The sequence below is a fragment of the Aedes aegypti genome, chromosome 3 (genome assembly GCF_002204515.2).
Source record: "Aedes aegypti strain LVP_AGWG chromosome 3, AaegL5.0 Primary Assembly, whole genome shotgun sequence".
Lineage (NCBI taxonomy): Eukaryota > Metazoa > Arthropoda > Insecta > Diptera > Culicidae > Aedes > Aedes aegypti.
The window spans coordinates 314693362-314720199 of NC_035109.1; the positions used below are offsets into that span (position 1 = coordinate 314693362).

The 26838-nt window shown below is 35.7% G+C and overlaps 1 protein-coding gene across 2 annotated transcripts in view; it reads left to right on the plus strand.

Moving 5' to 3' along the window:
- Positions 1–26838, plus strand: part of LOC5567368 (coatomer subunit beta') — a 59479-nt gene that overhangs the window by 29146 nt on the left and 3495 nt on the right. The window contains exons 4-10 of one of the 2 annotated variants that reach the window (XM_021854342.1): positions 11204–11303; positions 11382–11581; positions 11790–11792; positions 12145–12247; positions 12313–12460; positions 12521–12690; positions 16411–16814. In XM_021854342.1, the coding sequence (XP_021710034.1) occupies positions 11204–11303; positions 11382–11581; positions 11790–11792; positions 12145–12247; positions 12313–12460; positions 12521–12690; positions 16411–16814 (1128 nt within the window). The remainder of the gene's footprint in view (positions 1–11203; positions 11304–11381; positions 11582–11789; positions 11793–12144; positions 12248–12312; positions 12461–12520; positions 12691–16410; positions 16815–26838) is intronic. The other variant, XM_001657333.2, reaches the window with a different exon arrangement.

Genomic DNA, 26838 nt, shown 5'->3' on the forward strand with positions numbered 1-26838 from the left:
TGAATCTGCTCGATTTACAAAATAGGGCACTGAGTAAATGAAGTACCAAGTATGCATTTGTTGCCAGTATGGGAAAAAACTAAAATTTCTAAAAATCACCGAGAGCTCACAATACTTATTTAGAGCTGATATTTTGTACAGATCAAAATTTTAACATTACTACAATATGAGGCCCACATATAAGCTCAATGTGACTGTAAGGCGGCTATATTTAGCAATGTGACAAAACAACTTGCTGTTTTTTTTTTCGAAATCCCTAGAACAATCTCATAGATTGCATTAAGTTGGTCGTTATGATTTGATGACGTTCCACGGTATTAACTCGAAATCGACAAAAAATGTCGAGTGTGACAAATATGCAGTTACAAGCATCGCTGCTCTATGCTGTAACACGGTTCGATCCGATGATTTGTGAAAATTTCGTTCTGAGAATGCTTTCGAAATGCATTGAACAGTTTTTAACATTTCTCCATGAAGGTCTTCTACGTACCGTGTACGCACCAAACTTTGCGCAGTTAAGAAATCATCATCCTATTTTTGCTTCAAATAATGCTAAAATATGTATTTTTTTATTCAAACTTCTACCAACGATAGGCATTTAACCCTTCAGTAGAACACATGATTTAAAAAGAATAGAAATAATTCATAAAAAAATAAAAATATGCAAAAGGTGATACAATATCTTGTGCCTAACATTGCGCACAAAATTTGAATTGTTCCTAACTTTGCGCATGCCTTAAAAGGCTCGTTTGCTCCAAATAATGTTACTTTTTTTTACTGGTTTTGTATTAAATAAAAAGGGTACAACCAATATGAGTTTCATAAGGAGTTTTTCCATGAATTTCAATATAATTCAATGTTCATCCACCCCAAACATAGCGTTACCACGAATAGGGATTTACACTGTTCTTCATTTTTTATTATATATTCACACGATTACAATCTGAACAATATAGTTTACAGCTGTAGTTTATGCTTATTTGTTTTCGTACCTTGCTTATATAATTTATTCTCTTGTTTTTTTTATTTTAAATTCTTAACCTTCTTCATTTACTTGTTGTATCTGTTTCTCGTTTGTCTTATTTTATTCCATCTCTTTGAATAACTATCCAAATTCGACGTCCGTATTCACTGCTAATGGTCGTGAACGATTCGATTTCGCACAATTTGGATGCTTTTTTAAAGAAAATTCTTCTCTGCTGTACATGTCATCAGCTGGAAGTGGAGGATTTCCAGATGAACTTGACGAGTCTTTAGCAGTGGTGTGCTTCAACTGAAGCTCAGGTGAGCTATGCTCGAAAATTCTCTCGTTTGCAGTACTGTCAATTAGTATTTCAAGCTGAAGGTTGGTTGGGGGCTGTCCCTTAATGGACGGACCCTTACTTTCCACTGAAATCAAATCCTTATGGATTGAGTGACTCCTGGTAAGATCGACAGCTTTTAGCATTTGCAATGACGTACATGTATTTAAGATCCATTTTGAATTGCTAGAAGTGCGCAAAAATTAAGACCCTTATGTAAAAAATGGGTCCTAACATTGCGCATCGCTTTTTTCAAATAAAAATTCGACATATTATATGGAACATTAATTGAATTACTAGAATATTACCGTTTTTGCAAATATACTTCTCATAACACAGTTTTGTTCAGAAAAATGTTGATTTTTGGCAGAGCCACTCCTTAGTGCTTGTGCTAAGACGGTTTAAAAGTTGAGGTTTATACGTGTGACGATAAGGTTTTTTGGGTATTTACGAACATTAACAAGGGTTTCTTAGTAATCAAATGTATGTCAAATACGTATTTCACATAAACGAACATGTTGGTGAAACAGAATTGTTGAAAAAATCATTGATTAATAATAATTTTTTCATGCTTGTTAAAAATGCGCAAAGTTTGGAACTGCGCAAAGTTAGGTGCGTACACGGTACTTATTATACATAAATTCATTCGGTAGTTCATTAATAATTTGTTCAAGATTTTCTGGAATTACTGAGAATTTCCCTAAGAATCAGTACAAGAAATTCTAGAAATCTCTCCAAAATTGTCTTCAAAATCACCAAGCAAGGATTCTTTCCGCAATTTTTTCAGAGAATACACAGTTTTTCCAACTTGGCTTTTGAGATTCTACCTAAAGTTTCTCGCCAGGTACCTTCAACAAATCTGTAAGAAAATCTCTTGAAAATTTCAAAGATTGTTTAGAAAATTTACAGTAAAAATTATCCAAGACTTCCGGCAAAAAAAATTTAAGGTAACTCCAAGGATTCCTCCTTCAATTTGATATTGCTCCCGCATCCCCTCAAATTTCAAAAATAATACATTAAAATTTCTTAAAAAAATGCCTACCGAAGAAAATTTCTACAAATTCAAACATTCCTATAAATATATAAATCTTCTATCGAAATTTCATAAACTTTTCCTCGAAAATCCTCAAAAATTTCTTGAGCAATTTGTTCAGCATTTTCGTCGGAGAATTATGAAGAAGGACTTTAAACCTTTTGATACAAATGTCTTGTCAAATAATATTGTGAGATTTGTTCACACTTTCACTTTTCCTTCGCGAAGGTCATCAAAAGTTCTTCAGGAACATTTTCAAAATTGAGCTTGAGCTTAATTGGCCGCCCGTGGTTGCTACTCCAGTATCGCCAGATCAGCTGCACTTACACAAGGCACCAACCAGATGACTGCTTGGGACTAACAGACACCCTCAGTGTATAAGTGCTGGTGATCTTCTATTTTTAGGCGATAATGGCGCCTGCCACGTTAGAATGCTGACTAATGAGGGGAAGGGGGGGGGAACTGATGATGCATTAAACTGGCTCCTACGGTAGACCGTATATACCACTGCGTTCACGTCAGTTCATGCGGGAAGGATTAGGGCTGGTATAATGTTTATGGCAGAGTGGCTTGCTGGTTGGTTAGCAGACTGCCTATGTATCAGGCGTAAGGAAAGGCGTGCTATAATGATGGAAGAGGGGACGATTTTTTTCCGAGCAAATGCTATGAACTGTGATAGATCAACTGTAATATATTAAAATGAAAGACAGAAGCAAGTGAAATATACAACTACAAAGTACGAGGAAAAGGACGGACCTGGGATTGAAAAATTTATCTCAAATTGCGTCACAAATTTTCCTTTGTTTTTTTTTTTTTTCAATTATATCCCCGGATTATACGGGAAGATGATTTAGAAAACTATTTTTGGAATGTCTCTTACCTTAGAATCTTCAGAGGAAATTTGTTGAAAAACTCCAGCCATACCTTTGCTTCCGAAATTAGTATAGCGGTAAAGGAATCAGGAGAAACATTAAGCAAAATAACTAGGCAGGGATTTATTAAGAAATATGAAAGGATCTTCCTTTCTATACTTTAGAAATAGTTTTATCAATTTTTGCCAGAATCCATATTCTGGAATTGAATTCTTGTGCAATTCCAGGGTGAATTCCTAGAGGCTTTCCGGTACAAATCTGGGGAATCAAGAAGTCAGAGTATAAATTCAGCTATTTTTTTTTAATTGTTAAAGAGTCATTCATCTCTAGAGAAACGATTTACTTATCTTCAGTTGTTACCTGCTTCAACATTTTGTTGTTTCTCCTTCCTACTCATGACGCTTTCTTGAGCAACTTTGTGAAACAAATCTTTTCATACTTCAAAAAGATTGTAATGAATCTAAAAAAAAACCTAGGAGTTTTGGAAGACTTATATTAGGGTCGATGTACCAATAGCCGCATAGCTAAGAACGCTAGCGTCATTATTTTTACATCATCTGAAAGCTTTTTATCTTGGTTTTGTGGAAAAAATATGAAAACCACGGAAACTCATATGTATGTATTTATTATCGCTTGTGCCACTATAGGAATACATGTGCCTATAGTAGCACTATTTCTAATTTCTGTTCCTATAGTAGCACTAGCACCACGGCGTTGGCAAAATACTAATCAAAACTATATTTTTACAAAATTTTTAAATTTTTCCTACAAAGTGAGGATCAAAAGCTTTCGTTTGATGTAAAAAAGTTCTTAATTAATCAATTTTTTTGTATAATAAAAAATAGTTTCTCTCAGTAGTGCTACTATAGGAACAATAAATTTACTATAGGCGCAAGGGAGCTCAAATTTTAGGCAAAACTAATTATTTCGATCATATTTTGAACCAAATCAAGCTATGTATCAATGGTACTTAGATAAATAGCTCCTGACCTTCATGTCAAAAAATATTTTGAAAATATTTATAGCAGAACGGCCGTAAAAAGCCAATAGTGCGACTATAGGGGACTGTCCACTAAGGGAACACTGACCCTACACGATTCTTATTCGTATGGTTCCTCATTTGTGAAAGTCCATCAGGAATTTCTCAATAAATATTCAAAGTACCCGATCCTATTTTCGCACGGATTTTTTTTTTACACGGCCGTGCAAAAAAAGTTTCCATACATTTTTTTCGCCAAAACATTATTTCTGCGTAAAAAATCGAGGAATGGTGTTACTTTTTTGCACGGTTTTTGAAATTATGAACTGAAACTAAAATTTACTAAAATTTCACATGACGAATTTTACTATAAGACATATTTGGCAGTGTTCTTGAAAAATACCGCCAATATTTTCACATTAAACTTCTACAGTTCTACCACAATAGTTAGAAATAATCCCTCCAAAAAAGTTTGTTTGGAATTTCTGCGAGTAGGAATAAAATTATTCTTACATTAACCTGTTCGCCGTAGAATCATGAAACTTCGGAGTTCATGCAAAATATTTTACAACATGTTAGTTACAAATGCCTTAAGTAAAAATGTAATCCGTTTTGACTTAAATAATAGACAATTTAAAAGATGGATATAGAAGAACAACAAACTTTTAGACGAAATTCTGACGATGTGCCTCACTGTAAATCCTACAAAAATCATCTGATCTTTTCTGTGTGGTACACTGTCAGAATTTCGTCTAAAAGTTTCAGAAATAAAACGGTGAATTCTTGAATTTACCGACAAGAAATCGGTAATTTTCCCAATTTAATTCAAACTGAAATTATCCAAAAAGTTTTTTTGAAGTTTTTTCAAACTCTATAAATATGGAGTGATTCGTAGACTAATTTGTAAACAAATTCCTAAAAAATATTTCTAGATATTATTTATGATAGAATCCCTAAATTTACATTCGGAAAAATTGTGGAGTTTTTTTAGAACATAAAAAAATATCTGATGAAATTTTTTGAACAATAATTCCCACAATACGGGTATCTCCAGGAATGATCGGAAATTTGTTTTAATGAGACGTTCAAGATTGAATTGAAACAGTATTGTAAGCATTATTCAGAAAATATGAATTTAAAGAGCCGAGTTTCCAGGGTCAGTATGAGCTTTTTAGTATCATGATATCTTTGCAGCGAGATGTCGGCCGCCTTGCTCCCCCAATAGTCAGATCGTAAGAAGAATGCAATGGTTCTGAAGCATTGAACGTTAACCTTTCAGTTGTTGCGCAAATTGTTGTAACGTCGGGCATTGTACTAACTACAAACATTGGTTTTGACGGATTTCACGCCAACTCGACAAAGGGATTGGCAGTACCCCTTCAGAATTCAATGAAACTTTCTGGGTGTGAAGACTATGTGAAAGTAAGATACTTTACATACTTTGTTTTTTCAAAATCGATCTAGACTAACATTTGGAAAGGGTCAAAGTTTTTTTTTTTACTTTTTTTATAAACCCGTATAACTCGAAAACGATAAGACCTACAAAAAAATGTTGTATGGGGGACTATCGTGAAATTTCCTAACGTTTTAGAGAAACAAATTGAAAAAATAAAAACACATTTTCTACACTGAAAAAAAATATTCGAAACTTTAAAGTCGATTTAAAAAAAAAACGGTCATTTCAGATTTTGTTCATCCTTAAGCATAAAGTTTCGTAATTAAATTTACTAAAAGTCGTCCATACATTGCAAATTGGGCATATTTTAGGGAAAAATTACGAATTTTTTAAGTCCCAAAGTTTTTTTTTACTTATTTTTATAAACCCGTATAACTCAAAAACGGTAAGACCTACAAAAAAGTGTTGTATGGGGGACTGTCGTGAAATTTCCTGAAGTTTTAGAAAAAAATATTGAAAAAATAAAAACACATTTTCTACTCTGAAAAAAAGTTATTAAAAACTTTAAAGTCGATTTAAAAAAACGGCTATTTCAAATTTTGATCATCCTTAAGCAAAAAGTTTCGTAATTAAATTTACTAAAAGTCGTTTATACATTGCAAATTGGGCATATTTTAGGGAAAAAAGTTTTTCTAACTTCAAATTTTTTAAGTCCCAAACTGAAATGTTTTTTTCAAAGATTTTGTTTTAAACCGTCAAATATGATTGTGTTTCAAGTGATAAATGAGTTTGAATCAGAAAATAGATTGTATTTTTTATAGAGAATAGTTAAAAAAACGGAATTATACAATGATTATGTTTTTTTAAATGCAGGCAATCAATGGACTTCGCCTCTGCCTATGAGAAAATCAACTCCGTTTAACAATCCGACGGATTTTTATGGTTTGAAAGGTATCACAACAGTATTGCAAACATTGAAAAGTAACAACCTTATCCATACCCCATTAAATTCTCTTCTAGAAAAAGTTTTGTGAAAAATAACTTACTAAACGTACCTGCGTTAAACGCCAGATGGATAAGAAATAATGAATATGTTTGTATTGTTATCTACCTAAAAAAAAGTTGATACGCTCATAACTCATGATTTTATTTGCAAATAACAGTCTGCTTTTCTACGAAACAAAAAAGGCTCTTTAAAACAAGGTTAAATACTGGTAATTAGCGACTTTTCTGAAAATAATAACGCTGCTCAAGGATATCACTGGAATAATTCCCAAGCAACGATACACCAATTCTAAATTTACCATAAAAAAGATAATAAATTGGAAAATGTTAGTTTTATTATAATATCAGACCCATGACACAGTAGCAGTTCAGCTATATATTTCAAAATTGATAAATTTTGTTAAACAAATCAAAAGTTATTTTTAAGTCAGATGAAGCTGCAGCTCATTATAAAAATAAAAAAAAATTGTCAGCTTGTAATTTCAAGAAATTGCATGGATTGAAAGCAGAGTGGCACTTTTTTGCCAAATTTCTGTTATATATCTAATGAACAATATGTTAAAATGTCAGAGGAATTGGTGGAGTTTTTTGATAAGGTTAAAACTTTTTATGCCTATTAGTGATACACAAATTGCAGCCAAACGGTATACCAATTCAGAGGATGAACCAAAAATATTCAATTTATTCAGTAAAGCCCAAAAATAATGTAAATATTCATGTGCAGATACTACGTTTTAGGATATATAGCAATAATAAAAATAATGATGCATGATAAAAAACCACGACTTTTTTCATAAGCATAATATTTACCCTTTCCAGACACCTGTTAAGATTGGCTTTGACCAAATAAGAAATTAAATATTATTGTGATATCTTTCCAATCATAAAAAAACCCATCGGATTGTTAGACGGAGTTGATTTTCTCATAAGCGGTTTGGTGCGAGATTAATTGAATTTAATTAGAAAAAAAACTCTGTATATTTCCGTTTTATTTCATTTAACTACTCCCAATAAAACAAATATGATCTATTTTGTGATTAAAACTCATTTATCACTTGAAAATATGATCATACTAGACTATTTAAAGCGAAATAAAAATAAAATAAAAAATTCATTTTGGACTTAAAAAAATCGATGTTAGAAAAACTTTTTTCTCTAAAATATACCCAATTTGCAATGTATGGACGACTTTTAGTAAATTTAATTACGAAACTTTTTGCTTAAGGATGATCAAAATCTGAAATGGCCTTTTTTTTAAATCGACTTTAAAGTTTTGAATCATTATATTTTTTCAGTGTACAAAATGTTTTTTATTTTTTCAATTTTTTTTTTTCTAATACGTCAGGAAATTTCACGACAGTCCCCCATACAACACTTTTTTGTAGGTCTTACCGTTTTTGAGTTATACGGGTTTATAAAAAAAAGTAAAAAACACTTTGACCCTTTCCAAATGTTAGTCTAGATCGATTTTGAAAAAAAAACAAAATATGCAAAGTATCTTAGTTTCACATGCTTTTGACATCCAGAAAGTGTCATTGAATTCTGAAGGGGTGCTGCCTATCGCGTGTCGAGTTGGCGTAAAATCCGTCTTTTGCAAATATCCCAGGAATCTGACCACTTAGAAAGATGACGCAGAGTTGTTCAGTAGCTCAAATGCTTTCGAAGTTCGAGATTTGGTACAATAATGATTGTCCCTGAGCTTCCGAACAACTTTGCCAAAAATGTCAGCTTTCTAAAAAGTCAGTATCCACAAACAAAAGTTCCAGCGCCGCCTGGTGGCAAAATTTTGAATCAACTAGCTCAAACAATGATAGTTTTTTAACTTACTGAACAACTTTGCCGAAGACGCCATCCTTCTAAATGATCAGGATCCTGAAATATCTGCAAAACAAAAGTAAAAGTTCCATGCCCACTAGTGCCACCTAGCGGTCAAATTCAAAATGAGGTACCATCAGATAGCGCTAGCGGGATTTGGGGCAAGTGTGCCACCTTAAGCAAATTGTTCTCTAACTTTGTTTAAAGCTTAAAAACCCATCAATTCAGCCTTATGATGTTAGTTTCACATCTTTTCATAAGTACTGTGCCATTCAAAAAGAAAATAATTTAAAAAAGTATTAGTTTTGGAGCTCATTAAATATCATCCAAAATAACCTGATTTCCAACACTATGGGGCAAGACGGCCACCGAATGAACATTCATACAATTCTACTTGTAATGAAATTTTCTTTATTTTCTGTTAATATTGCTAACAAAACAGAGCCTAATTGATAATTTTAAAAATATTTTTAAGTTTACCGTCATGAGGGGATGCTTTATAACAAGGTTCATCACATGCGGAACTCTCTACTAGTAAATTCGAATAACTAAAATCGTTATTTTTGTCTCCATTCAATACGATATATGAAATACTCTTTCATTACGGGGGATCTGTATTATATTACACTAGATCTGCACTAAATAACGGTAAACTATTGATAAAAATAAGTAAAATAGTTCTTAAAAAGCTTAAAACCATGCTATTAACTAATATTTGGAGAAAAAATCACTGTGGGAGCAAAAATGTTCGCTATTCCCCTTCTACACTTCAGAAACCACTACTGGTGCCTCATTTTGGTTCATTATTATGATTTTGTTGATGATGTTTACATTTTTTATGAATTTCACTCCAACCATTTTTGTTTACCAAACAGGTGGCACACTTGCGTCAAAAAGTATAGATTTCAACAAAAATAGATTTCTCATGTAAAACTAAATATTTTTTTCGTTCAAATGCCTCAATTTGTATAGCTTCACGATGTACAGTACCTATGGAAAGTTCGTTATTAATTTACCTCTCATCATGCTATTTAGAAACAACGAAATCTTATAAAAAATCACTGAAATTTGATGATTTTCACAAAAGTCGATGTAAATACGTGAAAAATAGAGCAAATTTCGTAATATTTTAACCATTGTATTAATAACTATGAGGAAACATAATGTTAAGTTCAAATAAAAAATATAGTTTGAAGTTTTTATAAAGGGGTGGCACACTTGCCCCAAATTCCGCTACACCTCCAAAACAATTTTACTGAAGACCGCAAGTTTCTAAATTACCGTAAAGTACCCATATTTCGCGCGCGTTCCTAATTTCGCTCATTGACATTTCAAACATGTGTTGCGAAAGAAATTTTTGTTAACTAGTATTTTGAATAATTCTTCTTCAGTCATGGATTTATAATATGCTATAATGTAGTCCAATTTGTATTAAGAAATATGAATAAAATGGCAGTGAGCGAAATTAGGAACGTGCGCGAAATATGGTTGTATCACGGTATATGGATTTTGAGATATACCTATTTCAAACTGTGGTCTACTCGAACCGTATATAGTGCGTTCATTATTATGCGACTTCTATGTACATTTGTTAATGTTACCGTATTATAAAGGGCCATACTGTAAATAAAAACTGTCGAAGAATATTTTTGAAGTATACATTTTGGTTTGGAGTCGATAGTTATCTGTGTTGCAAAATGATAGCATATAAATCACAACTGTTGTACAAAGCCCGAATATTAAAAAAATCAGACCTGCCGTCTCGCCGATTGGCCAGATGAAAGCCAACATTCTGAAATTATATTTGGAGAAATTAATTTGAACTAAAACTTGAAAAGATGCAACTGCAAAGTATACGTTACGTTTCAGCAATCAGGTCCGTTCCGTTATTCGAATCTGACCAGGCAACGGTACTTAACTTGGACATACTCCTCCCGGTAAGATAACGACCAACGTCAGAAAGCGTAACCTTCCAAAAAATGCGCCACTAATCGACACTTTCAGCATGTTGTGTACTCACAAACTTAACATGCAATCCCTGTAAGAATCGTGCACAGTTTTTTCCTCATCCCTTACTGTAACAGTGGAACCAAACTGTGATTATATCCACGTTGCCACGAGAGTTCGAGGTCAACCGATGCGATGATGATGGTAGCAATAGATAGAGTAGAGTCAGGTGCACCGGATGAAAGCTGAGATGGGTATCACTGCGGAACAATATGGGTAAGAAGTGAGTCGTCGTCGCATCACCGTGGTGCACCGTGGGTGTCGTTATGGAGGAAAATCCTTCAAGCGTGTCCAGATGGCAATTTTGTCAAATTGCTGGCTAGACACTTCTTTCGTCATGTGTTGTGTTGGGGTGGTAAACATAAACTGTGGTGAAAGCTTTGTTTTTAAGCAAGTTTCAATGAGGTTGCAAAAATGAATTCTAACTTATCTTATTTTTCTTTCTGGCGTTACGTCCCAAACTGGGACAGAGCCTGCTTCTCAGCTAGGTGTTTTTGGGTATATCGTGTGACAAGTACGAAGATAATCTTATGCACTGGGAAGCTGAGACCTGCTGAGACATTTTATTTTACGAGAAGATGGGATTTGAACCCACGACCCTCAGCTTGGTGTTGCTGAATAACTGCGCGTTTACAACGAAACATAGCTGAGGATTTCGAACAGAATCCGAGTTACGAACTGTTTTCATACTTCCAAATAACCAGGAACCAGATCATTCTGGAGATAATCCATTGACCGCCTTATTGCTTACTGCTTCCATTCTGATCTAATCATTCAACTTCTCCTTCCCCCCAGGTACAGAAATCAAGGACGGCGAGCGGCTTCCAGTGGCCGTCAAGGACATGGGAGCCTGCGAAATCTATCCCCAGACAATCGCTCACAATCCCAACGGACGGTACGTAGCTTTCCCTAACCCATCCTAGCTTGCCTAGCTGCTTATCGTGATTTCTTCCAATTACTACTCCTTCAACAGATTCGTCGTCGTGTGCGGCGACGGCGAGTACATCATCTACACGTCGATGGCCCTCCGCAACAAGGCCTTCGGCTCGGCGCAGGAGTTCGTGTGGGCCTCGGAGAACAGCGAGTACGCGGTGCGGGAGTCCAGCGGCACGGTTAAGTTGTTCCGGAACTTCAAGGAGCGGAAGAGCTTCACGCCGGACTACGGCGCCGAAGGTAGGTCTCGCCGTCTCTTGAATGATTCCAGCTGATTGTCGCATAATCTGATCGTATGTCTTGTATGAATCTCTCGTTTGTCCCAACATGCTTGCCATACGCACATATTATCACACTTGATTCGTAATCATCCCAAAATCATTGCAATTAACTTCGACATTACTAACCAATACCGAAATGCACGCCCCCTGTCAATCGCTGAGAGTAGAAGGTACTTGGAACTTGATATTGCTAGCATGATGACTAACGTCAAATCAAATCCCTATATGTCTATGCTGCCCATAAACGCATAATTGTCCCATGTGAATAGGAAATCCAGCAAACATGGGACTGACATGCATTTATGGGCAGTATGCTTCTTTATCAAAAAAAAATCTTTATCAAAAAGTGTCAGTTTTCGAATGTTTGTAAGATACCTACGTACTCAAATAAATTTTTGAAACTTGAAAATCTTTTAACATTAGGGAATTTGATTTGGCACGAACGATGCTCGAACTAACCTAACTAACTTGCTGTTCCTAAAAACATTTGATACAAAATGTTTTTTGATATAATTTTCCCAGGAATATTCGGAGGACAACTGTTGGCAGTTAAAACGTCCTCCGGACTGTCGTTCTACGATTGGGAGAATCTCGAACTGATCAGACGAATTGAGGTTCAACCAAGGTAAGAAGCCTAACCTAAGTCCAATCGCGAACTTCTGTACTAATGATCATTCCTATGAACAACAGACACGTCTTCTGGAACGAAGCCGGCACCCTGGTGTGCCTGGCCACCGAGGATTCGTACTTCATCCTGCAGGTCGACATCGGCATGATCCAGAACGCCCTGGCCACCAAGCAGCAACTCAGCGAAGACGGCATCGAGGAAGCGTTCGATGTAAGTTCTCGCGATCGGTCTTTTCATGACTTGTCAGTTCAATTCTTGCGATCTCCTCAGGTTCTCGGCGAAGTCAACGAAGCCGTCCGCACCGGTCTGTGGGTCGGGGACTGCTTCATCTACACCAACTCGGTGAACCGGATCAACTACTACGTCGGCGGCGAGATCGTTACCATTTCCCATCTGGACCGCACCATGTACTTGCTCGGATACGTGCCCAAGGATAATCGGTGAGTGATTATCTTTGAAAATTGATAATGAATTATGTTTTTGAAAAAAAGCGACGACTTGAGGTTAAAATATAGATTCGAGCTACTCGGCAAGGTTGAAGTATGGTTTAAGTGCTATCATGATTTCTGAGAAAGATTTGGTAAGAAAATATAACAAGATCTCGGAAGAAATGTGAGAAAAATCTGAGAAAGATTTCAGAAGAAATCTGTGAAAGATTTTGGAAGAAATCTAAGAAAGATTTCGAAATAAATCTGAGAAAGATTTCGGAAGAAATCTGAGAATGATTTCGGAAGAAATCTGAGAAAGATTTCGGAAGAACAAGATTTCAAAAGAAATCTGGGAAAGATTTATAAAAATATCTGAGAAAGATTTTGAACGAAATCTGGGAAAGATTTAGATCGAAATCTGAAAAAGATTTCAATAGAAATCTTAAAAAGATTTCGATAGAAATCTGAAAAATATTTTTAAAGAAATCTGAGAAAAATTTCGAGCGAAATATGAGAAAGATTTCGACCGAAATCTGAGAAAAATCTAAACAAAATTTCGGTAGAAATCTGAAAAACAAGACTTCGAACGAAATCTGAACAAGATTACGAAAGAAATCTGAAAAAGATTTCGGAAGAGATTCGAATAAGATTTCGGAAGGAATCTGGAAATATTTCGAACGAAATCTGAGAAGATTTTGAACACAATCTGAGAAGATATTTTTATCCGAAAAGATTTCGAATGAAATCTGAAACAATTTTTGAAAAAAAATCGAAAGAAATCGGAAGATTTCGGAAGAAGTCTGAGAAAGATTCCGCAAGAAATCTGAGGAAGGTTTCGAAAGAAATTTGGGAAAAATTTCGAAAATCTCTGAGAAAGACTTTGAACGGAACCTGAGAAAGATTTCGAAAGAATCTGAGAAAGATTTCAAAAGAAGTCTGAGAAAGATTTCGGATGAAATCTGAGATAGATTTCGGAAGAAATTTAGACAAGTTTGCTTAGGAAATCTGAACAAGATTTCAAAAGAAATCTGGGAAAGACTTATAAAAATATCTGAGAAAGATTTTGAACGAAATCTGGGAAAGATTTAGACCGAAATCTGAAAAAGAATTTCGAAAGAAATCTGTAAAAGATTTCGAAAGAAATCTGAGAAAAATTTCGAGCGAACTATGAGAAAGATTTCGACCGAAATCTGAGAAAAATCTAAACAAAATTTCGGTAGAAATCTGAACAAGATTACGAAAGAAATCTGAAAAATATTTTGGAAGAGATTCGAATAAGATTTCGGAAGGAATCTGGAAATATTTCGAACGAAATCTGAGAAGGTTTTGAACACAATATGAGAATATATTTTTATCCGAAAAGATTTCGAATGAAATCTGAAACAATTTTTGAAAAAAAATCGAAAGAAATCTGTACAAGATTTCGGAAGAAGTCTGAGAAAGATTCCGCAAGAAATCTTAGAAAGGTTTCGAAAGAAATTTGGGAAAGATTTCGAAAATCTCTGAAAAGGCTTTGAACGGAACCTGAGAAAGATTTCGAAAGAATCTGAAAAAGATTTCAAAGGAAGTCTGAGAAATATTTCGGAAGAAATCTGAACAAGATTTTGGAAGAAATCTTAACAAGATTTTGCAAGACATTTAAACAAGATTTCGGAAGAAATTTGAGAAAAAATCTGAGTCTGAGAAAAATTGCGGGAGAAATCTGTACAAGACTTCGAAAGTAATTTGAACAAAATTACGAAAGAAACATGAAAAAGATTTCGGAAGAAATCTGAACAAGATTTCGGAAGAAATCTGAGGAAGATTTCGAAAAAATCGGAGAAAGAATTTGGAAAAAATCTGAGACAAATTTTAAACAAATTTTGAAAAAAAAAGATTTCAAAAAAAATCTTTCTCGCAAGAAATCTGAAAAAGATTTCGAAAGAAGTCTGAGAAATATTTGGGATGAAATCTAAGAAAAAATTCGGAAGCAATCTGAGAAAAATTGCGGAAGAAATCTGTACAAGACTTCGAAAGAAATTTGAACAAGATTCCGAAAGAAATCTAAAAAAGATTTCGGAAGAATTCTGAACAAGATTTCGAAGGTAATCTGAACAAAATTTCGGAAGAAATCTGAGAAAAATTTCGGAAGAAATCTGGACAAGACTTCAAAAAGATTTCTGAGAAAAAATTCGAATTTCGAAGATTTCCAAACGGAATCTGAGCATGATTTAGAACAGGGCTGCCCAACGTACGGCCCTTCATTTTGTGCGGCCCGCAGAGAGTTCAAAGATTCTTCTCATATTTGGCCCGGTCAATATTTCATCTACCCGAATTTAGAACGTACTAAGCCTATTTAGTTTTCAATTTAGTTTCAACCTAATATTTCACCATAATTATTATTTAATTTGTTTTTTTTACCCTTCTTAGATATTTATGAATGATTCAATCTAAATTTTGAGTGTTTCACGCAGAATCCTTGACAGGAATATAAGGAAGGCTGGCTCTTTATAAAATCTTGAATATGATTTTTTGACAATTTTGGACACGATTTTCACGGATAACATTGACTTCTTAGCATTTTCAAAGATTTCTAGGCGACATTTCAAAATAATTATTGAGTGAGATTCTGATGGAGCAAAATTTTCGTGAAAGCTTGATCAGGATTTTTGCACACTCCGACTCATGTTAAAAAAATAGGTTGGATTCAGGATTCGGAGTACGATTTTTTTTAATCCTTGGCATTATTCTCACCACAGGATCCAACATTTCTGGGGTAGATTCTTCTAAATATTCTGGACTAGATTATTATATAATTTTGAAAAGGTCTCTCACAATGTCCACATGAATACTTAGGAGCAATTATATTTTTTTTTTCGATTTTTTCAAATGAAATTCACTCTATTTACTGATTTTTGTCTGATATTATGAACTTTATTTACTGATTTTTGTCAACCTTCATGGAAATATTTGTGCGTTTAAAAATGTGGCCCGCGACACAAAATTATTTCTGCGATTTGGCCCGCAGTTCAAGAAGGTTGGGCAGGCCTGATTTAGAACGAAATCTGAGAAAGATTTCGGAAGAAATCTGGACAATTGAAGTCTTGTTCGAACAAAATTTCTGAGTAAAATTTCTAACCAAATCTATCTTTCTCAGATTTCAAAAGAAATCTGAGAAAGTTTTCAAAAGAAATCTGAGAAAGATTTCAAAAGAAATCTGAGAAAGATTTCAAAAGAAATCTGAGAAAGATTTCAAAAGTAATCTGAGAAAGATTTCAAAAGAAATCTGAGAAAGATTTCGTAAAAAAACTGAGATAGATTTCAAAAGAAATCTCAACGAGATTTCAGAAGAACTCTAAAGAAATCTGAAATTTATTTCCACAGAAATCTGAAAAACAAGATTTCGAACGAAATCCGAACAAGATTTCGACAGAAATCTGAAAAATTTCGAACGAAATCTGAAAAAGATTTCGACTGGAATGTGAAAAGATTTCGAACGATTTCAAAAAAAAATTGAAAGAAATCTGAACAAGATTTTCGAAAGCACGTGAACAAGATTTAAAAAAAACTATTTACAAGATTTTTAAAGAAATCATAAGAAAATGTCGAATGAAATCTGAGCACAATAAAAAATATTAAGAAAAATAAGGAAAATGAAAGTCAAATCCGACGGAAAAATTATTTTGCTTTCGAAAAAAAATAGTCGATTTCGCTACTAATCTCTCCTTTTCCAATTTTCCCCCCATCCGACAGCCTCTACCTCGGCGACAAGGAACTGAACGTGACCAGTTTCGCGCTGCTCCTGTCGGTGCTCGAGTACCAGACGGCCGTGATGCGACGAGACTTCGAGACGGCCGACCGGGTCCTGCCGACCATCCCCAAGGAGCACCGCACCCGGGTGGCCCATTTCCTGGAGAAGCAAGGTTTCAAACAGCAGGCGCTGCAGGTTTCCACCGATCCGGAGCACCGGTTCGATCTGGCGCTGCAAATCGGCGATCTGGACACGGCCCTGGTGCTGGCTCGGGAATCGGACAGCCCGCAGAAGTGGTCCCAGCTGGCCAGCATCGCCACCAGCAAGAACAAATTCGATCTGGTGAAGGAGTGTCTTACCAATGCGAACGACTTTGGAGGGCTGCTGCTGCTGGCGACCAGTTCCGGTGAGTATGGGCGAAAAGGGGAAGGGTAATTACAATTTCAAATAAGTGTGGACGAGGGGAACAATTGCAAATGGTAGGGATATTCGCAAAGTGAGGAAAAGACACTTTCCGGATTGTGTTTTATTGACACAGTGGAGAAAGAGTGGGTGAGTTACCAATTCCTTTATTCATAGGCGTCTGCAGGGTTTAGGAATTGTAAAAATAGTCAACAGTTGGCTTTCGTTGTTTCTAACAACGAATGTTATATACCTTCAGTTTTGAAAGACGTAAAACCGGACGTTTTTTAATTTAATGTCTAGTGCATAGAAGTACCGTTTTGAACATTCGATTACCTTTTCAAATGGGTCTACCCCGTTTGGCATAATGCCGTATGGCATAATGCCGTTTGGCATACAGTCGTTTGGCATAATAGCTGTTTGGCATAATGCTATTTGGCATAACGGTCGTTTGGCATAATCGCCATTTGGCATAATAGCCGTTTGGCATAATTGTGAAAAACATTGAATTTGATCATTTGATTCCTTCCATTAAGCAAAGGGGTGTATATAAACTGCTCACGATCGTACATTCCGTTGTCAGTTAGTGATAGGACATACTTCTAATTATCATTTTTCAAGGAAACCAATATCCAATAAAGCTCTTTTGGAATTGCATCATACATGACTTCCGGGGTCATTAAGTCCAGGATATTATGGCGCATCTTTAACAAAAATATATCCAACGCCTAAGTTATTCGATGTCATTTGAAAAAATAAAGGAACATGGAATTTTATGACGCTTCTTAGGGTACGGCATATGACTGTACCACTGCAGTATCTTCCTTTTTCAAATTATGCCAAACGACCATTATGCCAAACGACTGTTATGCCAAACGACTATTATGCCAAACGACTGTATGCCAAACGGCATTATGCCAAATGGCATTATGCCAAACGGGGTAGACCCTTTCAAATCGACGTGAGTAATTTGCACAGGGTTTGAAAAAAAAGTAGAATTGAAACCTTGTTTCTAAATCTATTTTAAAATAAATCTGCATTGTTTTGACATATTTTTTTCACGTATATACTCAATCCTGTACATACAAGAAGCTTGCGTCAAAAAATTATGATTTTCTATCATGTTCCCGCAGAAATTTAATGACAAAATGATATATTGTTTTGTTCAATTAGTTACTACTTTTTGCACCAGTGAAAGATTAACTCAAGTAGAGTTATTTTCATTCGTGGTTAAGGCATTAAAAAAGTGAAAAAATAGTAGTAGAATGCATAATAATTAGACTGAAGGTTAATCGAAGTCACACCTATAATCTGCAAGAGCACAAATCTAGAGAACCAGAAAGCCGTTTACGGTAAAAATTCAATTAGTCATCGTCGACAAGTGATCAACCAACCAAACTTTCAGGTTTAGGGCTAGTAGCAGGTCTCTTTTTAAAGACTTGATCACTAGTTTAATGTAAGTCTTCAACAATTATCTCTTTTTCAATAAATATGGTTTCTAAAGTCACTTTCTTCCTCTTTCTGCTTGCAATGAAACTTGGTGAAAAATTTTAGAGGCTCCAAAGATATCTTCAGAATCTCAGAAAGTTACAATAATCCTTGCAGTGATTATTCCAGAGATACTGTAAGGACACCATTTACCGCTCATAAATTTTTTTTTTGAAAAATCTTAAAAAAATCGGAATAAAAGTTATCAGCATGTATTAGTATACAAAAAGGGATTGTATCAGAATGAAACTATGATTTTATATTATATATCTATCTATCTTCTATATAAATAAAAATGGAATGGTGTTTGTATGTCACGAAATGGCTCACGAACGAGGCAACGGATTTGGATGATTCTTTTTCCATTTTGTTCGTCAAGGGTTCCGACGTGTTTGTGTGTATAAAAGTTCCAGGATGTTCACCGGGAAAGTAGGAAAAACGGGACTGAACGGAACTGTCATTTTGTATGGGACGATTCATAGCGGTTTTCAACAGCCTACTTGATGGCAAGACGAAGTTTGCCGGGACCACTAGTTATTTATAAAAAATAAGTTTAGTCTGTTTAAGGCGGTAAACAATGATTTTATTACAGCAGATCAAAAAATGCTTCTTAGCTGCCATGGTTTAATATGTTGTCGTACCATGGTACAAAGATAACAACCAACTGATGAAAGTAAATTAATTCCAACTATTGCTGTATATTGGACCTCATACATAGGATGAGCGGTGAATGGCGCCCTAAACCTGTACCATTGGCATACATGTCATTCGTTTCCATCAAACATTTTTGACACTTCAACTTTTTTCCTACAATAACGGTGGTAGTTGGTCCCTAGTGATTTATCCTACCTCCGTTCTGGTCACGATCTTCAGATTATCGTGATTCGTCAACATTCGTATTGATAAAGAAGAGGGACATGGTTGAAATGGAGTTTAAAAGAAACGAATGTCAGAACAGGTATCCACCGGCGACGCCAAACGGACCAACGTAATGTGGTGTAATTTGGGGTCATCCAAAAATGACGTCCATCATTTAGGGGAGGGGGGGGGGGGTCTATGAAAGTGTGACAGTGCGTGTATTAGGTATTGGAAAAAGCGTGACACAGGGGGGAGGGGGGGGTCTAGGAATCCCGAAAAACGATGGACGTCATATTTGAACCGTCCCTTTGGGATTTGTGGATTGAATACTGATATTTTTTGCCAAGCATCAATATGGGTGACTTTCGAGGATAGCGAAACGTAAGAGGGGTTAGGACAAGGTTGTGGATTTACTGGGTAAATCCATCACATTGGGGTTATGACTCTGTGTCTTGTCAGGAATAGGGTCTGATTGGTATGGCAGTATGCAATAGAGTTCGGAATTGATAGACAGACTTTGAGAAAAGAAGTTTTGAACGTAAGGCAGCAGCACCTTGGATCTTGGAGGGCGCAGGTCTGGAGAGTTGGGCAGTTGTTCATACTAGGTTACATTACGTAGAAAGTGGAATCTGTTTTGCCGTGCACAAATTATGGGAAGTATTTGAAAATGTTTTCTTGTTCAGATTGGGTAACGCAAGAGAGGATTTTTAGCTCTGCGTTATATTAGGAGGATATTATAGTGCATGGTCTACTGATGAATGTGTATTTTAAGGGTGATCGAATGAAAGCTTTGTTGAGTAAAGTTACCGTAGAATTTTTGCAGTTCGTAATTGTTTTGAAATGTTTGTCGGACAATAAGAAAATTTTCTAGAGTATTTGTTTGGATGCTAATGCATTATATTGATAAATCTAATTGTTCGTATCACACGCGAAGCATAGCATAACCCAATGTATAATGAAATTAGGTTCGAAGAAAGGATTAATATTTGATCACTTAAACTTTACGCTGCAAGATATTCTTAATCGTTTTTCTTTTCTTCTGATGTACAGGAATAACTGGTATATTTAGCTAAAATAATGAACAATCATACGCATAGAGCCTACGGGTCATGCAGTTAGGATTGAAATTAAAATAATATTGCGCATTTCTTTCACACCACAGGTTTATCGCAGAAGTTTTTACATGTGCGGAGGCGTTGGTAGAGGTGCGCGATTGCGTCGAGTCGGGTCGGTGTTTTCAGCGGACTCATTTTTCGCAAATCGAAGAATGAGTGCTCTGAGGGCATCAACATGATTCGATGAGGTCCCACACTTTTATTTGCGCTTTTGCACTTGTAAATGTCTTACTAAATAGGAATACTTTGTGTTAGTTTCCCTAACACAGGAGAATAAAATATAATTCATTAGAATTTTCTGATAGAGGCAGAGTTCACATGTTACTTAGGTATTTAAAAGCAAATGAGAACCACATTAAATAATAGATAAACACTAATGGTCATATTTTTATATTTTTATTTCATCGCGGTCCTCATTGCTCGAGCGGAGACGACAAAACTCGAGGTGGATAGAATCGACGCAACTACGACACGGAAAAGAAACAGATGAGAAACTATCGATACATTTATTCAACTATAAAAACCACGTTTTAACGTAATGACTTTATTTCTTCTCGTTTCAGCAATCCAACAACCAAACCATCTCTACCATCTTTTCATTTCCTCTTCGTTACATTTATAGTCCCTCTGGCACTGAATCGAATGACGCATTCCGCTTTTTATTAGCGATGTCTTTGCTGTACGTTGAGCATGGTGTCGGAGGTGATGTGCTGTGTAGAACATCGGATGTTCTACACGGCACGCTACTTCCGGCATTTTGTTTGGCGTGCGGGATAGGCAGTGCTAGTGATGATATGAAGGCCGCTATTCGGTTTAGTGCCAGAGGGACTATATCTATTTAATGTATCTGAAGCTTGTGGGACCGCTTTAATTCCGGCGCCTGCTTGTGGAAGATCCCGGTGTGCTAAACGGTATAGGACATGTTAACGGGGGAGGCTTGGTAGGTCCTCACCCAGCCCGTGTCTAGATGGGCGGATAATTGTCTTGCCAGGGTGTGGATTGAGCAATTACAATTACAATTCAACTTTTTTCCTACAATAACAAATGTTTTATCTTGCGTCTAGCGCAAAAAGTTGTGAAAAATAACGAACAACCGATTTTAAAAAAAAATAATGTTGTTAAATGAGCGGTGAATGGCGTCCTTACGGTTTTTTTGTGGTATACAAATCAAGGATCCCTTCAGAAATCCTTAAGCCTTTCAACGCTACTAACCCCAGCAATTTCCTCAGGGATTATTCTGATTTTTTTCCACGGGACCATCACTGGATTTCCTTCAGATTTTTTCTACTGATCCTCATACCGATTCCTCCAGTTGGTACTCTAGTAGATCATTCACAGATTTCTATAAGAGCTCTCGCGAGAAAATACATAGATGTTAGTTACACTTTGATATAAGCCAAGAAAGCTACTCCATATTTTTTTTTTTTTTTGTAATTTTCAAAAAGACTCCTCCATAGCTAATCAGATTTTTTTTGGAATTGCTCCAAGTATTCATCTAGCTATTCCATGAATTGTTCCTTTACATATTCTTTATTAAATTTCTTTAGGCATACCCACCCTATTTTGGCCAGCAATTACAACCGGCATTTCTCAAGGGTACAATAATCCCTCCAAGGGTAAAGTTATCACTCAAAGAAATTTATTAATTTCAAAAATACAACTTTTGACTCATCAAAAAATTCAACCAGATATATCTCCATATTCTCAAAGAAATGTTTTAGAGGATTCTTCGAAAATTACACATACTTTACTCTTGAAATTCTTTCACAATTTGATTTTTTTTTGCTATAGCAAGCAACTATAGGTTTAGCTTTTCAAACTTAAACAACAAGAAATAGATAAGTGTCAAGGTATAAAAAAAGTGTCAATATATAAGAAATAGGGTTTTTTGACAAGCTTTCTGGAAGAATGACGGTACATATTTCGTAAACATTTTAACGGGAAATGTAAAAAAAATCTGAGATGAGTTATGGAGAAGATTTTGGGCAAAACTTAGAGAGCGACTTTTAACTGAATTGCTAGCGGAAATACTTGAATAAACTTTTGAGCAAACCAGGACCAATATTTGACAGACAACCCTCTGTAGTAATCTGCAACATTATAATGAAACTTAATCCTGTCTTCTGAAAGAACCTCATCAAAACTCCTCTGGAAGATTAGCCAGAGACAGTTTGAATAACAACAAAAAAATCAAAGAGTTTGTTAAACACTCGTAGAACTTCAAAAGTAAGTACTAATTTTGATAGAGAACATTTCAGAAATTACTTGAAATCATCCAACCAATACAATATACATTGTTCTATTCATTAACCCTTGATAGTGTTTTTAAACGATTTTGGTCAACTATTTTTGTAAAAAAAAAACACTTTTTTATAAGGAATGATTGAACATTGTTGACAAAAAATGATTAATTAATAGCGATATCAATGGCGATTCCTTAACGTCAAAGCCACCTGTTCATGTATTTCAGCAACACATATTCGATTTCATTCGTGTACTGGTTGCTATCTTTATACCGGACCACTTTACAATTTGACCCTAGCTAATTTGTACATCGTTCCGATTAAAAAGTCATTTAGCTCACGGAATGCAATGAAGTGAATTGGAACGTTGTGAAACGGAACGCATAATCAAAATAAAACAGCCAAAAGGGTAACCAGAAACACGGTTTGAAGGTTACTAGAAATTCAAATTACAAATGAATCGCGATGGTTTGCATGAGGTGCGGGGTGCGCGTTCAGGGCCATAGAACAGATGAAACGTGAGCAGGCTTTGCAGAATTCGCTCTCATTTGAGTATGAAGCACGATCAAAGCAAGCAAAGAAAAACACCCCATCTGTTGCGGTCCACGATCGTCATTGTATCGCAAGGTGTAACAAGTCTGATAAATGGAAGCAGCGAGCGAGAGCCCCAAAGAGAGAGCGATGATAAAACCCATTTTACTCGCTTGTTTACCGTTGGGGATAGGTGTTTTTCTTTACTGGCACGATAAACAATCCACGAACTTCCAGTAGCAATAGTGTCCCCCAGGCTTAGAGCATGTTTAGAGGGGTTTTATCATACACTACTGTCCCCCCAATCTGATCAAAGTTGTAGCAGTATACGATAAACCGTCTCTTATAATGTGCAGCTTGTTATGATAGTCACAGAGAGCGATACGTGAGCGATTCTCTCAATTTTCTCAGGATTCAATCCCTGAACGTGAGGTTACAGATTACAGTTTTACGATATGATTGTGTTCAGGAATTCATTTTTTGGAACTTTCAGTTGAAATGTAGATATAAGTGTACCGTTTATTTAGAAGAAAAAGTTTAATTTAAATTCTGCCGCAAAATTTGCCTGAGTTTCCATTATTTTGCTTGTTCTGAATTTTGGATTCGATCAGGGTTTTTTATCCATATAAAACGTTTTGTTTTTTTTTTCATTTCTAATCTTCTTATAACTAATACTTGTATTTTTGAAGTCATTTTTTGGGTAGGTCACTATTTTGATCCTTTTGGTCATCAAAGTCACCATTATTTGGCTGTCTGACCGCTACCAGCCTTGCAATTGGGTAATTTCAGTAGAGCTCAAAATTGCCACCAAAATGAATTTAAAATATCGTTTCGTAAGACATCTGTCAAAGGTATCCCCAGAAATCAAGTAGAGTTTTCCGAAAGGTTGCGATAACGAATTTGCGAGGCATACTAAATAGATTAAACTATGGATATGTTTGGAAATGAATACAAATAATTGATTCTTCGTTAGATGATCACAACCGAAGTCCACCATAGATCCGATAAAAAAAATCCTTAGCTTAGACTGACTACACATATCAATGGTTGCTATTCCGTGATTGACCGAAGTCAGTGAAAATGCACAAAGAATCAACTAGAAGTTCGGCGGGATTGGCCATAATCTTCTTCAGTGTGCATAATTCAGTGCCTCTATTTATACAGGGTCAATAACGGCGCCGACCACGTGCTTGCAGTCAGGTAGGATTGGGGGAAGGAACGTTAGGGTGTAACCTTTGCTATTTGGAGACCGTGACCTCTGCATCTCCACAAAGGTTACTGGGAGGGATGTTTGCAAATGGGGAGGATCGTTGGGTCAATAGATTCACTTGGATAAGCGATTAGACCATGATAAATAATTATTTGTGAGATATAAACATACTTATATGTAATTATAATGTTTTCATTTGATATGAACAATTTCTATGTAGAGGAAAATTATGCCGACACTTGTGGTGACGAACCATTCAAAGCTTGTTCAACAAATACCTAAATGTAACATTCCTAACACTCTTATTCTTATGCCGACACTTACAGTGGCGAACCATCCAAAATTTGTTGAATAAAGTGAACCTTTCGCAAGTCTACACTTGTAGTGTCGAACCATTCAAAGTTTTTTAATTACAAAAATAAAGGTAAAAGAAAGGGGAACTTTGAAAAAAAAAATGTTAAACATAAAAAATTCATGAATCAGAGTTTATGTCGACACTCACAGTGACGAATCATTCATAGTTTGTTGAAAAATCATATTTACGTCCCACCGTTGTAACGATTAAATGTGCAGTCATACATATTTTATAGATTAGAAATAGTAGCATGAAACGAGCTCACCAATTGATCCGTAATCCTTGACTGAGCAGCAACAATCCACTTTCAGCTTCAATCGTTTGGTCTGCTATATAAAAGCACTCAGAGAACAGAGGGAAAACAACTGACGATTTCTCGGGCTTTCTTTACGCACTGCCCAGGAGCAAGCGTCAAGGTTGAAGGATCAAAAAGAACTCATCGTACGCGGCAAGGAGCAAGCTTCAAGGTCGAAAGATCAAACACTACTCCACAGATCCGATAAAAAAATTCCACAAGAAAAGTCCACCAAAAATCTTAGCAGGGTTTATCCAATTATCTCTTCAATAATTCGTTAATAACCTACCGAAGAAATGTCTCAAGAAAAGCTCTGCTAGTTTGGATAGTTTCTAGAGGCAATCAACGAAATCGATAAAAATCTGTAGTAAAGCATCCACTGATAACTTCAAGAAATTCCCACCAATCAATGGTTTGAAATCAATCAACCAATATTTTTGAAACGAATATGTCTTGAACTTCGTCAATATTTCAGTCTACAATAACTGTTAAGGGGCTTGAGAGAGATTTTCCGTTTTCCTGCTCTGACAAAGCCTGTCAATGACTGAACCAAAACATATAACAGAAATTAGCTACTGATACCCCCATATTGATCTTTATAGTAATATCACATAGTTGGGAGCTTTAATTGATCTAGTGACATTGTAGGTATTTTACCGAATAAATGGCAGTTTTCCAAAGCAAAACTTAAAACTTATTCAGCAAGACTAAGCTGAAGGTCGTGGATTCAAATCCCACCAGTCGAGGATCTTTTCGGGTTGGAAATTTGCTCGACTTCCCAGGGTATCTTCGTACCTGCCAAATGGTCATTGGCATAAGCTCTCAGTTAATAATTGTGGAAGTGCTCATAAGAACACTAAGCTGAGAAGCAGGCTCTGTCCCAGTGGGGACGTAACGCCAGAAAGAAGAAGAAGCTACAGACAATTTTCAGTACTGAAGACAATTTTCAATACTGAAAGAACAACTATGTAAACAAGCTGGCGTTAAAAGTTTTTATGGCTTTTTTTTCTTGATAATGAAGCACCGTGCCTGATATAGTCGAATAATTTTCTTGGAAAGAAAGGGTTAAGTATCCCTAAAATTCACTTTTTTACTAAAAGATTCATTTCTAGGGATAGATGAATGATAATGAGCTATGCATTGCCTTAAGGTTTACCTAAAATAAATTCAGAGAAACCTGCTTCGCGGCTATTCACCGAATCATAAGCAATTCATCGCGAAAAGCTTAAGGAATTTCTCTCCTTACATTTCTTATGGAATACTTTCAGGAATCCCTCTAGAAATTCTTAAATCCATTCTCCCAGAATTCATTAATATATGCTTAGAAGAATTTCTGCACAATTCTCTTCCATGATGTCCTTGAGCACTCCAATGCTACTAGTTTCAGTTGTTTTCATGGAGATTACTCTGAAAAATTCGCAGCAAAGCAAAGCCATGCTGAAGGTGTCTGGATTCGATTCCCGGTCGGTCCAGGATCTTTTCGTAATGGAAATTTCCTTGACTTCCCTGGGCATAGAGTATCGTCGTACCTGCCACACGATATACGAATGCGAAAATGGCAAGTAAGGCAAAGAAAGCTCTCAGTTAATAACTGTGGAAGTGCTCTTAGAACACTACGCTGAGTAGCCGGCTCTGTCCCAGTGGGGACGTTAATGCCAAGAAGAAGAAGAACATTCTCCATGGATTCTTCAAAAGTCTATTTCAGGTTCCACAACAGTTGCTACTACAACAATTATACCAGTTATTCGTCCGATCATTCTTACGGGGATTCTGTCTTATGTTTTTTCAAAGAATTCAGAAAATCCTGTAGGATATTGTCCAGTGATTCGATATTTTTTATTTATTTATCCTAGATAAACATGAAATCCTTTTAGACTTCCTCAAGAGTCTAGGAGTTCTTTTAGAGATATTTGTAGTTCTACAAGGGGTACTT